The sequence below is a fragment of the Meriones unguiculatus genome, chromosome 17 (genome assembly GCF_030254825.1).
Source record: "Meriones unguiculatus strain TT.TT164.6M chromosome 17, Bangor_MerUng_6.1, whole genome shotgun sequence".
In the NCBI taxonomy this organism is placed as follows: domain Eukaryota; kingdom Metazoa; phylum Chordata; class Mammalia; order Rodentia; family Muridae; genus Meriones; species Meriones unguiculatus.
In genome coordinates this window covers 24,662,176-24,675,924 of record NC_083364.1, presented here as the reverse complement: position 1 = coordinate 24,675,924, position 13,749 = coordinate 24,662,176, and the positions used below count along the sequence as shown (strand labels likewise).

Here is a 13,749-nt window from a genome sequence, read left to right as displayed (position 1 = left end):
AGAGGGACACATAGAGGGTACTTTGGTCAGGTACACACAACCACTTTGACTATGGGAGGCAATCCCTGCAGTTCTCTCTGTAGGAGACAGACTTAAGGTCAACATAGTATTTCAGCCCTGGGAGTTTCTTGCATTGGAGGAATCAGTTTTGTTTTTAAATAAAAAAATTTTTTTTTGTTTCGAAACAATTCTGCAGTATACATATAATTTTCATATTTATTGAAGATGAAAGCAAAAAGTGCATACTGATATTATTTTTGTTTTATATTAAAAAATACTTTTTTATTGGGCAAGGGGGCACATGTATGACACAGTGCGCTTGCAGAGGTCAGAGATCAGGTTGTAGGAGTCAGTCCTCTTGGAGGAAACAGGTTTTGGAGGCAAGCTGAATGGGCCCTGCCACTCCTTTGAGCAAAGCCTTAGTTTTCTTAGCTATAAAATAAGAAATTCCTTCCTACTGCCAATGCATTTTGACAAAAGTTAAAATGTATCAAATCACATAAATCCCCAGGTAGTGGGATTTTAATAAATTACAGTTATTAAATCAATTCAGACCTACAATTATTAAATACATGGTTGGGCGACGCCGGGTTAGAGCAGGCCAGCTTGAGACTTACTGGGGCAATCAGGTGTTGGCCCACCTGAGGAAAGAGATGAGACCCTGGGGATGGGTTTCTGAAAAAACGTTTCTTCTCTCTCTCTCATAGATGCTTGTTCAGGTCAGCAGATGCTCCTTTTGGGTGGGAGGCGTTGATGACTATCATGACAGTGTTTCCTCCTGAACTGGGAAAACAACAGGAGATGTGCAGGGCTGATGGAAGGGAGGTTGTTAGGCTCCAAAAGGGTCTCAGACAGTGGGAGACGGAGAATGCCCATTGTCTCCCTGACATACTGGGTTGTGGAAGCAGGTAGGTAAGGAAACAGGTAATAACCAGAAGCAGAGGCTTGCTCCCCATGGGTGTGAGGTAGGGGATGACTAAATCATACTCCCGGGAGATTCTGAGAAGCCACCCTTTCTCTCCCAGATTCCTACACGCCCACTCGAAGACATTCCTAACCTTGTGACAATCCACAGAAAGAAGAAGAGGAGGAGTTGCTGGCGTTTGTAGTAACAGGATGAGAAAGTGTGAGACTTCCTGTTATGTATGTGTGACAGCTGGTGATAAGTGGAGGGGCCTGTGCAGGAAATCCGCTCAGCTTCTGCAGTGTGACCTGCCCGAAAACTTGGCAGCTCCTCTAGTCTGGACGTTGATGGCAGGACAAAGAGGCGCCTGTACCATGAGTGATGTGGTAGAGAGGAGCCTAGAAGGACCCTTAGCACTCACTACGGACACGTCCTCCCAGAAAAGGGGAGACCTGGTGGAAATATTAAATGGGGAGAAGGTAAAATTTGACGACACCAGACTCTCCTTAATTCTCCAGAGCGGCCTGGAGACCCTCCGAGAAGAAAATGCTTTGACAGATGTCATCTTGTGTGTGGACATTCAGGAATTTTCTTGCCATCGCGTGGTGCTTGCTGCGGCCAGCAACTATTTCAGGTCAGCCTGCCTTGAATCAGAGTCAAACTGCATGTACATTGCAAGGAGAATATCTGTAGATCTGAGAGCTCAGTCTCATATGTTTGCTGTTACATATATGGCTTTATATATTCTTATTACATATAATATGTTATATATTATATAAATATTACATTATGTTATATATAATATAAATATGTATGCATATACTCCCAAGATTTGTATGCCTACTTAAAATATAAGAAAGGAAGCTATCAAACTGTAGATGTTTTGATTTAGACAAGGAAAGACTGGGACCATTTAGAAGTTGTGCTCATTTATATATGTATGTCTTTGATTTTAGGGATGTGAAATTAGGGGGATTTTTTTTCCTCCATTTCCCCAGCTTGACTAATGTGTTAGAAAAGTGATGTTGTTTTTGTTCATCAGTACAGGTAGAGAAAAGGATGTGGTCTCACACTTGGAGTTACCAGATGACTTGCTGAAAATTAGGGTTTTCTCTTGTGCAAGGGGAAGGTGGGAAGGACAAGCAATAGAAGAAGGCTCTGGATGAGAAAGGCTCCTGGGGTGTCACAGTGGGATGGTTTGGGGTCAGAAGACCTGCTTTCATTTCACTTGGGCCCTTCCTTTGCTGGTACTCTGAGTTTCTGTCGCCTGGAAGATGGGGGACAGTGACAATTTTCTTTCATCACTGTTGTAATGATTCTCTTAATGAAAAGGTCTTGCATGGTGCTTGCAGAAACATTTCCTCAAAGCATCTTTGTTGGACTCTCCTATGAAGACAGCTGGTCCACGTCAGTGTGGACATGACAAGAAACCCATGTGTAAGGACGGTGTAGATGAGGAAGGTAAACTAGAAAAAAATAATTGGAAACTAGAAAAAAGTTACATTCATTCTATTTTTAATGATATTTTCCTATGTCTCAGTTCTAGTTGAGGATTTTAAGAATTGTATTGTAAGAAAAATTGTGCGTATGTGTGTGTGTGTGTGTGTGTGTAATTGTATTTCATTTGGGGTGGTTAGGAGAAATTTTTTTTTTTTTTTTTTTTTTAATTCAGAGAGCAGGGTCAGCAGGTTGTTGTGGGTAAATAGCTCCCAGGTATTGACGACGCAAGGGGCAAGGGACTGTTTGAGTTTGAGGGAAGTCATGTTTTCTCTGGACCACAAACAACGGTCACTGGTTTCACTCTGCACTGGCATGATGAAGGTGACAGACACCCCTTTTTCAGATGAGGAAATGAAAGCCGCACGTTATGTACTTGGCCGTTGCTGGAGCAGGGATTCCACACATTCTAAAGGTCCTTGTTTTAACTGCAGTACAAGCTGCCACTGAGATTAGAGCATGTGAGTTTAGAGCTATGGGCAGATCTTGGTGAACTGTAAGCGCAGTCATAAACGTGTTGACACAAACACTGCTTGACCTGCCGCTGTGCTGGCCACTAGCTTTCCCACTCAGGAGTGAATGAAAGCCATTTTTGCCTCAGTACCCTGGGTACTTGTTTTCGGTTTATTCTTTATTCTTTGGCTCACTGATAAGCTGCTTTCACTGGTTGCTAGTTTTATAAGTGAGTTTGCCTGACTGTCTGTCTGCTCTCGAGACATCACTATCTTTGGTCTTTGGGTTTCTCCGTGTAAACAGAAGGTGCCTTAGCTCAGGTATTTTGTCCTTACTGATGTAGAAAACACTGCTCATCCTCAGGGCAGGTGGTGGCAGGAAGAAGCTGGGCGTGAGTGCCTGTGGTGTAGACTTTCTTGCCAAATTGCCTGGTCTTATTCTTATACTTTCTTTAGATTTACATCTATGCTTTTCCAACATAGTTTTCCTCCTATACTGGGTACAATTCTGTAGACAGGACTCTGTTTTCTACTGGTTGAGTTATGTGGGATAGGCCCTGTGCCACATGGACCTAACCCATTTAATGTGTACAAAAATTTTGTGTACAACAACATTGTGCTTATCTTACAGATGAGGGGGCTGAAGTCTAGGATGGCCATTAATTTAAAAAATATATATATATATAACCAACTTGTGTCCTAAGGCCAAGGACTGACATTAGGTCTGACAGTGACTCACTGCCTCTTTGCTTTTTTTCCCAATGTTTAGGAAGGGTTGAGACATCGGTCACTGTCATCACACCACTGCAGATTGAAATCAGCAACCTCTGTTTGTGGCACAGAGCAGGCATGACTTCCCTCACACTCAGCCCCTTGTCTTATAATATGTGTGAGCTATTTAACCCACGACAACCTACTGTTCCTGCTCATCACACACACAGAGAAGCAGCTGCAAGCATTTGAGTACCAGAAGAATGATATGGTAGGAATATGTCAGCCAAACAGGGACAATATTAGTCAGTGAATTTCCCTTTGTGGGTCTGTTTTAAAGTCTTGGGAGGAATGAGGAAGTTGGAGAAAAATACGTTTTGTGAAGAAAATGAACAAAGGATGGTAAGCCTTAAAAGTTAGCTTCTTGGCTCTGTAAATCTAGGAGTAAGTGCTTGACTCCCAGCACCCGTATCTGCAGCTAAAAGTTTGCTGGTGTACATTTACAAGTGACTTGTCATGAAATACAGATAATAGAACTGTTCACTTGTTAATCTGTTTGCCTATAAACACACCATGTGTGGCAATGAATCAGATTTCTTAGTTTCTGTGATCAGAAATGCTCTCTGGCTTATTTGCAAAGAGAAATTGATATGTGTAGTGTAAAGTCCCCTCCTAAGAAGTGTAGAGAAACTAAGAGACAGTATAAGGAGGTCAGGCAGTAGTCCATATCTCAGCCAGCTAGCCTGTGTCAGGAGGAGCCCACAATCCTGAAGGCGAAGGCATACAGCAATGGGTCTTAGCCTGTGTGGTGCGATCCTTTTGGCAAACTTCCAAAAATATTTACATTATGCTTTATACCAGTACCCGAAATCACAGTTCTGAAGTAGCAATGAAAGTAATTGGGGCTCACCACAACATGAGGAACTGTATTAAAGGGTCACAGCATTAGGAAGGTTGAGAGCCTCTGGGCTAGAGCTTCTGCTCCCTCATTGTCCCATGGCCATTTCTGGAAACTGGAAGTCACATTGCCACTGTTTCTACACAAAGTCTTTCTTGTGTCCTTGCTTCTCTGTCTTACCAAAGCTTATAGTACATGCATTGGCTGAGTGAGTTCTCTCTATTGATGCCTGGCTGGGACAGGAACCAGGAAGAGCCTCAAACCTCTGAACCCACTGGAGTGGGAGTGGCTTCTGCCACTTATCACCCACTCAAAGGGAGGGAGCATTTGCCATACTGAGGAGGGACTATGGATGCTGGGGAATGGACCAGGCCTGGAGTGGATGAAGAATGGGTGTCATGGGATCTTAAGGTCCACAGATTTAGGAGACACCTTGTCTCATGGCATTGGCTGTGTCTCTTAAGGCAGGGAAATGGACAATTATTTACATTATCATTCCCTTTCTCCCTGACTTCTGTGAGTCTGTGGCCTGAAGGCATCTTCCAAAGGGGTGAACTCAAAACTGACTGAGCTGCCTAGAGTGGTTCACGCCTTTAATCCCAGCGCTTTGGAGGCAGAGGCAGGGAGATATCTGTGAGTCTGAAGCCAACCTGGTCTACATAGTGAGTTTCAGGCCCATCAGGTTTACACAGTGAGCTGTGTGAAAGCAGCGGCTTCCTTATTCATTCTTTTGTCCTTGGTGTCATTTGCAGGAACTGCCATTTGCAGTTCAGAGTCAGTAAAACCTTGGTAGTCCTGCTAAAATTGGGTCACTGAATAAATAGAAGGTCTCACGAGGCATCGAGGCTATTGTATATTTTAGAAAAGGGGAGGATGATGAAGGAAAAATCAGAAGGGACACTTAAAATTTAAAATGGAGGCTTCGAAGATGGCTCAGTGGTCAACTGTTGTGCAAGCAGAAGGACTTACATTCAGATACCCAACGTTCATATAAAAAGCTAGGCATATGCTCTTTGATCACCTCCCCCTGAGGGGGGAGCAGCCTTACCAGGCCACAGAAGATGACAATGCAGCCACTTCTGAGGTGATCTGATAGACTAAGATCAGAAGGAAGGAGAAGAGGACCTCCCCTATCAGTGGACTTGGGGAGGAGCATGCATGAGGAAGGGGAAGGGAGGGTGGGATTGGGAGGGGAGGAGGGAGGGGCTTATGGGGGAATACAAAATGAATTAAGTGTAATTAATAGTAAAAAAATAAAAAAATTTAAAAAAGGAGAAAAAACAACAACAACAACAACAAAACAAAAAACTAGGCATAGCAGTATAAACCTGTGATCATAGTCCTAAGAGGTAGAGATAGCCTAGGCACTCAGTGAGCTCCACATTCCGTGACAGACTCTGCCTCAAAACATATGATGAGAACAATGAGAAAGAGACCCCATGTCTACCTCTGGCCTCTATACATGCACCCATAGGTGTATATATGTACACACACACACACCCCAAATTCAAAACTCTTCAGAGTGTTGTAGAATCAATAGACCATTCATATGACCATATAGACACAGGTGTGCTATGCCCATACAATGATTTTTGCAGTACTAGTTTAACACTGGGAGGGATGTGTGTGTGTGTGTGTGTGTGTGTGTGTGTATGTATGTATGAGAGAGAGACTGTTGGGCTATAAGGCAAGAGAGTAGTACGTTACTTTGATTTTTTTTAAAGTAAAATGTACTTTCTGTCACATCCTCACCTGGTGTCTAGGGCAAACGGGTCTTCTTTCAGTCAAAAGCAGAGGGCTGGCATGATGGCGCAGCACAGGTACCTGCCTTCTAGCCTGAGGACCTGCGGCCATCGCTAGGTCTCGCACAACAGAAAGAGGGAACTCTTCCAAGTCGTCCTCTGACCGCTTCACACAGGCCATGGCATGCACATGTGTCCACAAACATACGCAACAAATAAAGGTAGCAAAAATATCTTTTTAAAAAGAAAAGGAAGCCTATTTCTTCGGTTTGGAGCATTTTCCATGCAGTTTTTAAAATTAAAGTACAAAAGAGAAATGCTTCCCATGGCTGTCCAACCAGTTCTTTGTAAGAACACTGTGCTAGGACTGAGCAGTGTGACAGTGAACGGCCAGTCCCCGGGGAAGAGCCGGCTGCGCGAAGCAGCTGAGCTTTTCGTAGATGGCCTGCAGCTCCAGGCTAGTCAGCTTGGGTTGATCTTGGGGCGGGGGTTGGGGTGTTGCTGTGTTTTGTTTGTTTTGGATTCCAAGGGATAAGAACTCAAATGAGGTCAGCTTTAGCATATCACTAATAATTCCTAGGAAGACCAGAATGCAGCTGAGACCAGGGAGGAGGATCCCGGGCCTGTAGGGCAATCAGGATGCTTTCTTTAGCCGCTTCTTCCCTGCCTCTACCTCTTGGACTTTTCAGTTCAAATTCTGCCACATGGTTGAAGTTTGGTTTTTGGTAGATCTGAGACTCACTTCTTGCAGCTTTGACTCCAGAGGGAACCTAAGAGATTTCTCTACTTTTAGAATAAAAAGCCCCTGGGGAAGATGCCGATTAGCTTAGGTCCATTCAGTTACCATTCCTAAATCAATCACTGCGTCAAGGAGTTGGGGCACAATGATCAATCTAATTTAAGAGCTTGGCTAAAGAGGTAGGGCTTTGTGTGTGTGTGTGTGTGTGTGTGAGAGAGAGAGAGAGAGAGAGAGAGTTCTAAGAGTCTTCACATGCCACATGAACAGCTTAGTCTGAGTGAATTTTGAGTAGGAAGACAATGTCAGAAAAGGGAAACACTCAACAAAAAGAAAAATAAATATATATTAAGGACAGATAGTAAATTCTGTTTTACTTCCTTTTACTCGCCAATTTACTGTAACTTTGTATTTGCTTTGGCTGTCTGGAAGCTTGTGCATTAATTACCTTACCCTCAGTTTCAATGCAACAGTTATGCTAATTACATGGTGTGATGATACCACTATTATTTTACAACACAGTAAAAGGGAAAACTAATGGTCTCATGAGGGAGCTATAAAAACTAATAGATATAATGATCCATGTCCGGAGACAAATAAGAACTTACCAGATCAGTGAGATCCTTGGCCACAGAGGTAAGTTTCATTATATGGAGCATTTTGGTTGGGGAAGAATAAGGAGAAGGTCAGAAAACTAGTGATTATTCTGGGGGAACAAAGGGGATTAGCAGATAAGGGGACACACATACACTCATGTACACACATATACACACACTGCAGCGTGCACAAAGAAGAGGGGTGAGGAAAGGTTAGTGTCAATTTACTTAGCAACACTCTAAGACTCAGGATGGCTTATTAAGCTGGCAGATCTTGACCCACAATGGGGAAGGGCATGTCATTGTTCCATGGGCTGTGGTTGGCTGGCCTCTCGATCCACTTAGCAGATCTAAACTCCCCATAAACAGCTTTCTTTTTCTATTGCCTTTAAATATCAGTGGTGTTTCTATGTTAGGAAAACGACCGTTGTGGTTAAGAAAATGCTATTTTCATTTCAGTCTCACTCTTCTGCTCTGTCATCTCCCTTCTTCCACAATGTTACCCCTTAATTGTTTTAGCTATTAGTTACCCAGAATCCTCCTGTAAAGAAGCCTGCTTTTATAGTCCATATATTTTCTTATACCTACCACAGTAAGTAATCCTACTTGTTTTTAGTGCTTGTTTTCTATTACATAAGTAGGCCACAGTTGTTAAGGCAGATCTGGGAAAAAGGAGAAATATTAAAGACTAATAAATACGTGCTGAATGATCTGATGTTTTGAGCTATAAATTTACAGACAAATTATCCAGACGTCTTTTGTTAACATTTAAATGTGCTGCCAGTTCTTGTGGGCATAGACATTAGGAAGCCATTGTGCTCACCCCACGGGAGTTCTCCTTGACAGAGGACCATCTAGAAGTAGATTCTTTCCCTGGGTTCTGATGAAGTCTGCAATGAGGGAGTATGGCGTGGCAATCGTCCTAGATGCTGGCTGGAGGCGCAGCCTTGGCACCTGTGCACAGAAGGAACCTGCACAATGTTTACCTCTTCCTTATCCTCCCCTTCCTCCTCCTCTCGTTTTGTTGTTGCTCTCTGGTGGGAGTGCCCAGCTATCTCCTCTTGCCTTCTGGCTTCTGTATCACTGGCAGACAAATCCCAGGCTTTTGGTCCACATCCGTCTGGCAGCTGGAAGAGGAAGTGCTCCGGAACAAGCATACCATGAGCACTGGTGCTCTGCAGTCGGAATAGGCTGCTGCTAGCAGATCCTCTATATGTGGTTATATTGTGAAGATGGGGGCCAAAGTCCGTGTGCAGAATTCTAAGGGGTAAGAACCAGGGACTAGATAATGATGTCAGCATAGTGAGCCACCGTGGGGGCCTGGATGAGTTGCGATGGAACATGGTCAGAAGAGGAAAAACATGGTCTGAAATGTCTAGGGTCAGAGTGTGGCTGTGGGCAGTGAGCACCAATGCTCACCCTGCTGCTGGTCTAATAGGGAAGTGACACTCTAAGCAGACCTCAAGGAAGCTGCCTGGGAGGCAAATGGTATTTGGTTAGGGCAGTGCTTCTCAACCTTCACAATGCTGTGACCCTTTAACATATAGTTCCTCATGTAGCGGTGACCCCCCCGCCATAAAATTCACAAGTGTAATTTTGCTACTGCTATGTTGTAAATATAATGTAAATATCTGTGTTTTCCCATAGTTTTAGGCATTTTGATTCCCCCAAGGGGTCACGACCCCTGGTTAACAATCACTGGGGCAGCCGGGCTTCATTTCCAGTGGGGAGTGTGAGATGTAGAAACTCAAAGACAAATTGAGTCAAGTAAAAACCAGCATGTGTGTAACATAGTAGCTCAGGCGGGAGCACACAGGGTTAGTTAGCTTCAGCCCCTGGAGGTCTGATTGCAGGAGTCACTAGCCAATAAGGTCTCATCACGCGCACCCATGCAAGCTCATGTGGTAGCTCACTGTTACTAATGCTCATAAAAGTTGGAGTGTAGGTCTGAGTGTGGGGTGGAGTAGTTAACTCTTCTTGGCCTAGACTGTCAGTGTGGGTGTCAATTTCAGTGGGAAGCAAACTTTTCCGAGTAGTATTTCCAGAGAAAGTTCTGAAACTGGCTCTGCTTGGACTCACTTTGTCCTGAGCTCAGCCCTAACTGAGGCTTGGGGGATGGACCATGTGACTTGGACCACGTTCACAACTGGCACAAGAAGTGAGGCTAGCTTCACACAGACATTCGAAGGAGGAAGGATGGCTTGCAGAGGGAAGCCTGGATGCTCCCACACAGTAAGAATGACACTCGGCAAGAAAACAAGAATGATCATTACATCTGTGTTTGGATCATCGTGGAGTCTGGACACAGTATTTGTCGTTATGTTCCACTGGATCTAATCTAGGAGGACAGAACAAGCCTTTCTGTTATAATTTGGATGTCTCTTGGCTTGCTGAGTCACCAGTAATGCCCTACTGGGGTTTTGAGGGTTCTGGTTGCACAGTAAGCAAGCCAACTTCTGCTTCCCCAAAGCCATGTATAGTGACTTGAGGACTAGTCAACATGAACCAGAAGGTTGGCAAACAGAAGTTCTTTTAAGGCCTGGTGCTGTTTAAACTCGGCGGAGGGAAGTCTCAGATTTAAGCTCCTTTGTCACTTCAGTTCAAATGCTCGTTCAGTGGCTGAAGGTGTTAAACAATCTGGCTTCAAGCTTAAGAGAGAAATGTGGGGTGCTGTCTATCAGATGTGTGTCTGTAGTAGAAAGAAAGATGTCTGTGAACTTCCAAATGCTGCTCTGAATTTATATATATATATATATATATATATATATATATATATATATATATACATGTTAGTTTTTAATTCTGTAACAAATACCTGAGGCTGGGAACTTTAAGAAGAAAGGGTTTTGTAGTTCTGGATGGAGGTTCAAGGGCATGATGCTAACACTGGCCTGGTTCTTGCCTTTTCAGTCACTTAATAGGTTAGATATTATGGTGGGAATGTGTGGGAAGCAAGGTCCCATGTGAGACAAGAATTGAGAGAGCGGGGTGAGGGTCAGTCTTCCTCTTTCAAATAACCCTCTTTACACAACTGACCAGTGTCCCATGAGAACCACGCAGGTTCTTCTGATGGTAGTGCCCTCACAGCCCAGCTTCCTTGTTCTTGGTTTTTCAAAGGTTCCAGCACTTGCACACCGCCGCATTGAGGACCAGGCTTAGAACACACAAACCCTTGGTGGGGGTGGTGGAAACTATAGCAGAAGGCACTCTTTCAGGTGTGAGAGATTTGCATGCACACAACAGACAAGAACAAAATCGCAAGTTAATTTTTATAAATAAGGCTTTTATGTTAGCCTATCTAAAGAAGCTCTGAGCTCCAATGAACTGTGGTACCTGAGTGCAGGCTGCAGTGCCTTTCCTGAGTGTGTTAGCTAGAGACAGAAGAGGCTGGGGCAAGGCCTGGTGGCACAAGCTTTCCAGGCTGGGAAGAAGAGGTGGTTGCTTGCCCTTCTCTCCTTTGTGAACTGTCCCTAGGCCTGATGGGCTTCTGGGAGTGCTAGACCTCAAAACATAGAAAGGCACCTCTACAGCCAAAAACCAACATGAATTTCCAGGCACATACCTGTTCTAGCCCTAGCCAGTTGTTTCCTTAACCTTGATATTCTTGTTAGGTGAGAGCTAAAGGGGCCTGTGTTAGGGGACCTTTTCTTTCTTTCTTTCTTTCTTTCTTTCTTTCTTTCTTTCTTTCTTTCTTTCTTTCTTTCTTTCCTTCCTTCCTTCCTTCCTTCCTTCCTTCCTTCCTTCCTTCCTTCCTTCCTTTCTTTCTTTCTTTCTTTCTTTCTTTCTTTCTTTCTTTCTTTCTCATGTAGCTGTGGTGATTTCAATGAGAATATCCCTGTAGGCTCAAATATTTGAATGCTTCATCTTCACTTGATAGAACTGTTTGGGAAGAATTAGGAGGGTTGGCTTTGTTGGAGAACTTAGGTCACTGGGTGGGGGGAGGGAGGAGGAACAGGGGCTCTAAGGTTTCAAAAGCCCATGCTGTTCCTTAGCTTTCTCTCTCTGCTTCATGCTTGTGAATTAGGAGGTAGGCCCTCAGTATGACTGTCCAGTGTCATGCCTGCCTGTCTGCTGCCATGTTCCCTGCTATGATGGTTATAGACTCACCTTCAGAAACTCTAATCCCCAAATAAACTTGCATAAATTGCCTTGGATATGGTTTTATAACACATCAATAGAAAAGTAACCAAGACAGTAAGTAGCCCAGGGCTTGACTTAATTGTATGTCTTTCCAGCTTCAGTCTCTCGGTGCTGGAATTATAGGCATGGGCTTGGATTAGGGCCATGGTTTCTAAGTTTTGGTTTGCTAAGGAATCATGAGAACCAGCATAAAGTTTAATAAGATGCATCTAGCAAACCCTGTTGGCAAATGTTTTAATTCATTTGACTGAGGCTTGGTAAAATTTAGGATTCTGTGCTCTCAGCAGGCCACACAGTATTCAGATGTGGCTGGCCTTGTTGCTTACACTGTGACCCCATGAAGCTGTGGTGCTTGAAGCTGAATACATAAGCAGGACCCCAGTTATGATGAGATGTGACGTAATAGGGTTTGGAGAATAAGTAGAGATCAGAACCTGCACTGGCCTGAATGTCTGTGTGCTTCCTTTGGTTAGAATTGTGTTGGGGAAGGGGCTGGAGAGACGGCTCAGCAATTAAGAGCACTGGCTACTTGTTCCTAGGACCTGGGTTCAGTTACCAGTACTCACATTGCAGATCACAACCATCTCTAATCTCCAGTTCCAGGGCATTTGATGCTCGTCTGGCTTCCATAGTGGTCATCATACATGCAGATACATTAAAATAAATGAATTAGTTTAAAAATAAAAAAATAATTGGCTTTGGAAATGGAAGGTGGAAGGTTTTGGTGCCTGCAGCTCTGAGTTTCTGACTTCCATCAACAGTAAAGCCATGCTGTCTTTGATTGCATTTGGATTTGCTGACTCGCTGATTTTTTGCAATAGAAACCTTTTTGATTAACTACATTGAAACCATAACTCTTTCTTAACAACACTGCTTATCATGTATTTAATGATGACATTGAAAAGAATGTCTTAATCCAGTTGTATACACGTGAAAACACCATAAACACACACACACACATACACACACACTTTGGAACAGATTTTTGGTAGTTATCTGAGGTTGATCTCCCCACCCCCCAAGGTTGATCTTGATTTTAAAATCCTTCTGATTGTATTTTCTGAGTGCTGGAATCACAGACTATAATTCTGCCCATCTACAGAGAGCTACTTGTTTGTACTCTTGAGTTGAATTTTACTCACTTTGCAATTAGCGTTAGTGCCACAACACAGAATATCTCAGTGAAGCAGAGAAGTAAATTCTTGGTATGAAGAGGATGGGGAAAGGATGAGCGTGGAAGTAAGAGGGACGGCACGGGGTAAGATGCACATGGCAGTAGAGGTGACTAGGGAGTACTCATTTATACAGTGGTGAGGCAGGGAGCTCTAAGGTGGGGAGGCTGGAGGAGAGGGTGAGTCATAGGTCAGTTGGAATGGGTGAAAAGTTTCATTAGTGGCATTTTAGGATATTCCGGGGCCTGCAGACCTCATCAGTAGAAAGAGGAATGCTTGTAGAGGTTTCTCTCTTTCAAATTCCAGGCCTTGCATCTGTGATAGGAATTTTTTAGTGGGAGGCAGGGCTCCTCCTCATCCTCTACAGGGTACCCGACAATTTTCAGAGTGGCAAGTGACCAACAAGAAACAGTTCTAAGGCTCTCAGTAAGACCATCTGCCCACTGGCTCACTCGTTTATTGATTTACTTATTTTCTCTAGAGACTGAATCTCCCCTGGATCTGAAGCATTGTCCTAGGGGCTAGGGATTCAGGACCATGACAGTCAGTTCATTCTCTTCCTATGGTATCTGGGAGGACAATCGTTAAATTAGTGAGCATAGTGCTGTGAGAGCTGGTGAGAGCTCTACAAAGAAAAGTAAGGGAAATAAATGTGGCGTGATGATTTTAGACTGGGTATAGCACGACAGAGAGCATCTTTGAAGAAATGACGTATGAAGAGAGACCTCAGTTGAGGGGTAAGTCCCATGGCTACTGGGGAGGTGTGTGGCCCAGGCAGAGTTCTTTCATCTGGGGTGTGTGGCTATGTCTATAGCTGTCATGGGAGATGTTCTGGGTGACTCAGACTCTGCCTTGAGGTATCATTGATTCACTGTATTGGGCACCTGGCTTACTGCTCTGA

General features: G+C 43.9%; 1 protein-coding gene across 1 annotated transcript in view; it reads left to right on the top strand.

Annotated features, from left to right (window-relative positions):
- The first annotated feature begins 1,161 nt into the window (after positions 1 to 1,161).
- Positions 1,162 to 13,749, top strand: part of Klhl6 (kelch like family member 6) — a 37,412-nt gene continuing 24,824 nt past the window's right edge. Inside the window, exon 1 of the mRNA XM_021638528.2 lies at positions 1,162 to 1,538. Coding sequence (XP_021494203.1) covers positions 1,252 to 1,538 — 287 coding nt within the window. The 5' untranslated portion in view covers positions 1,162 to 1,251. The remainder of the gene's footprint in view (positions 1,539 to 13,749) is intronic.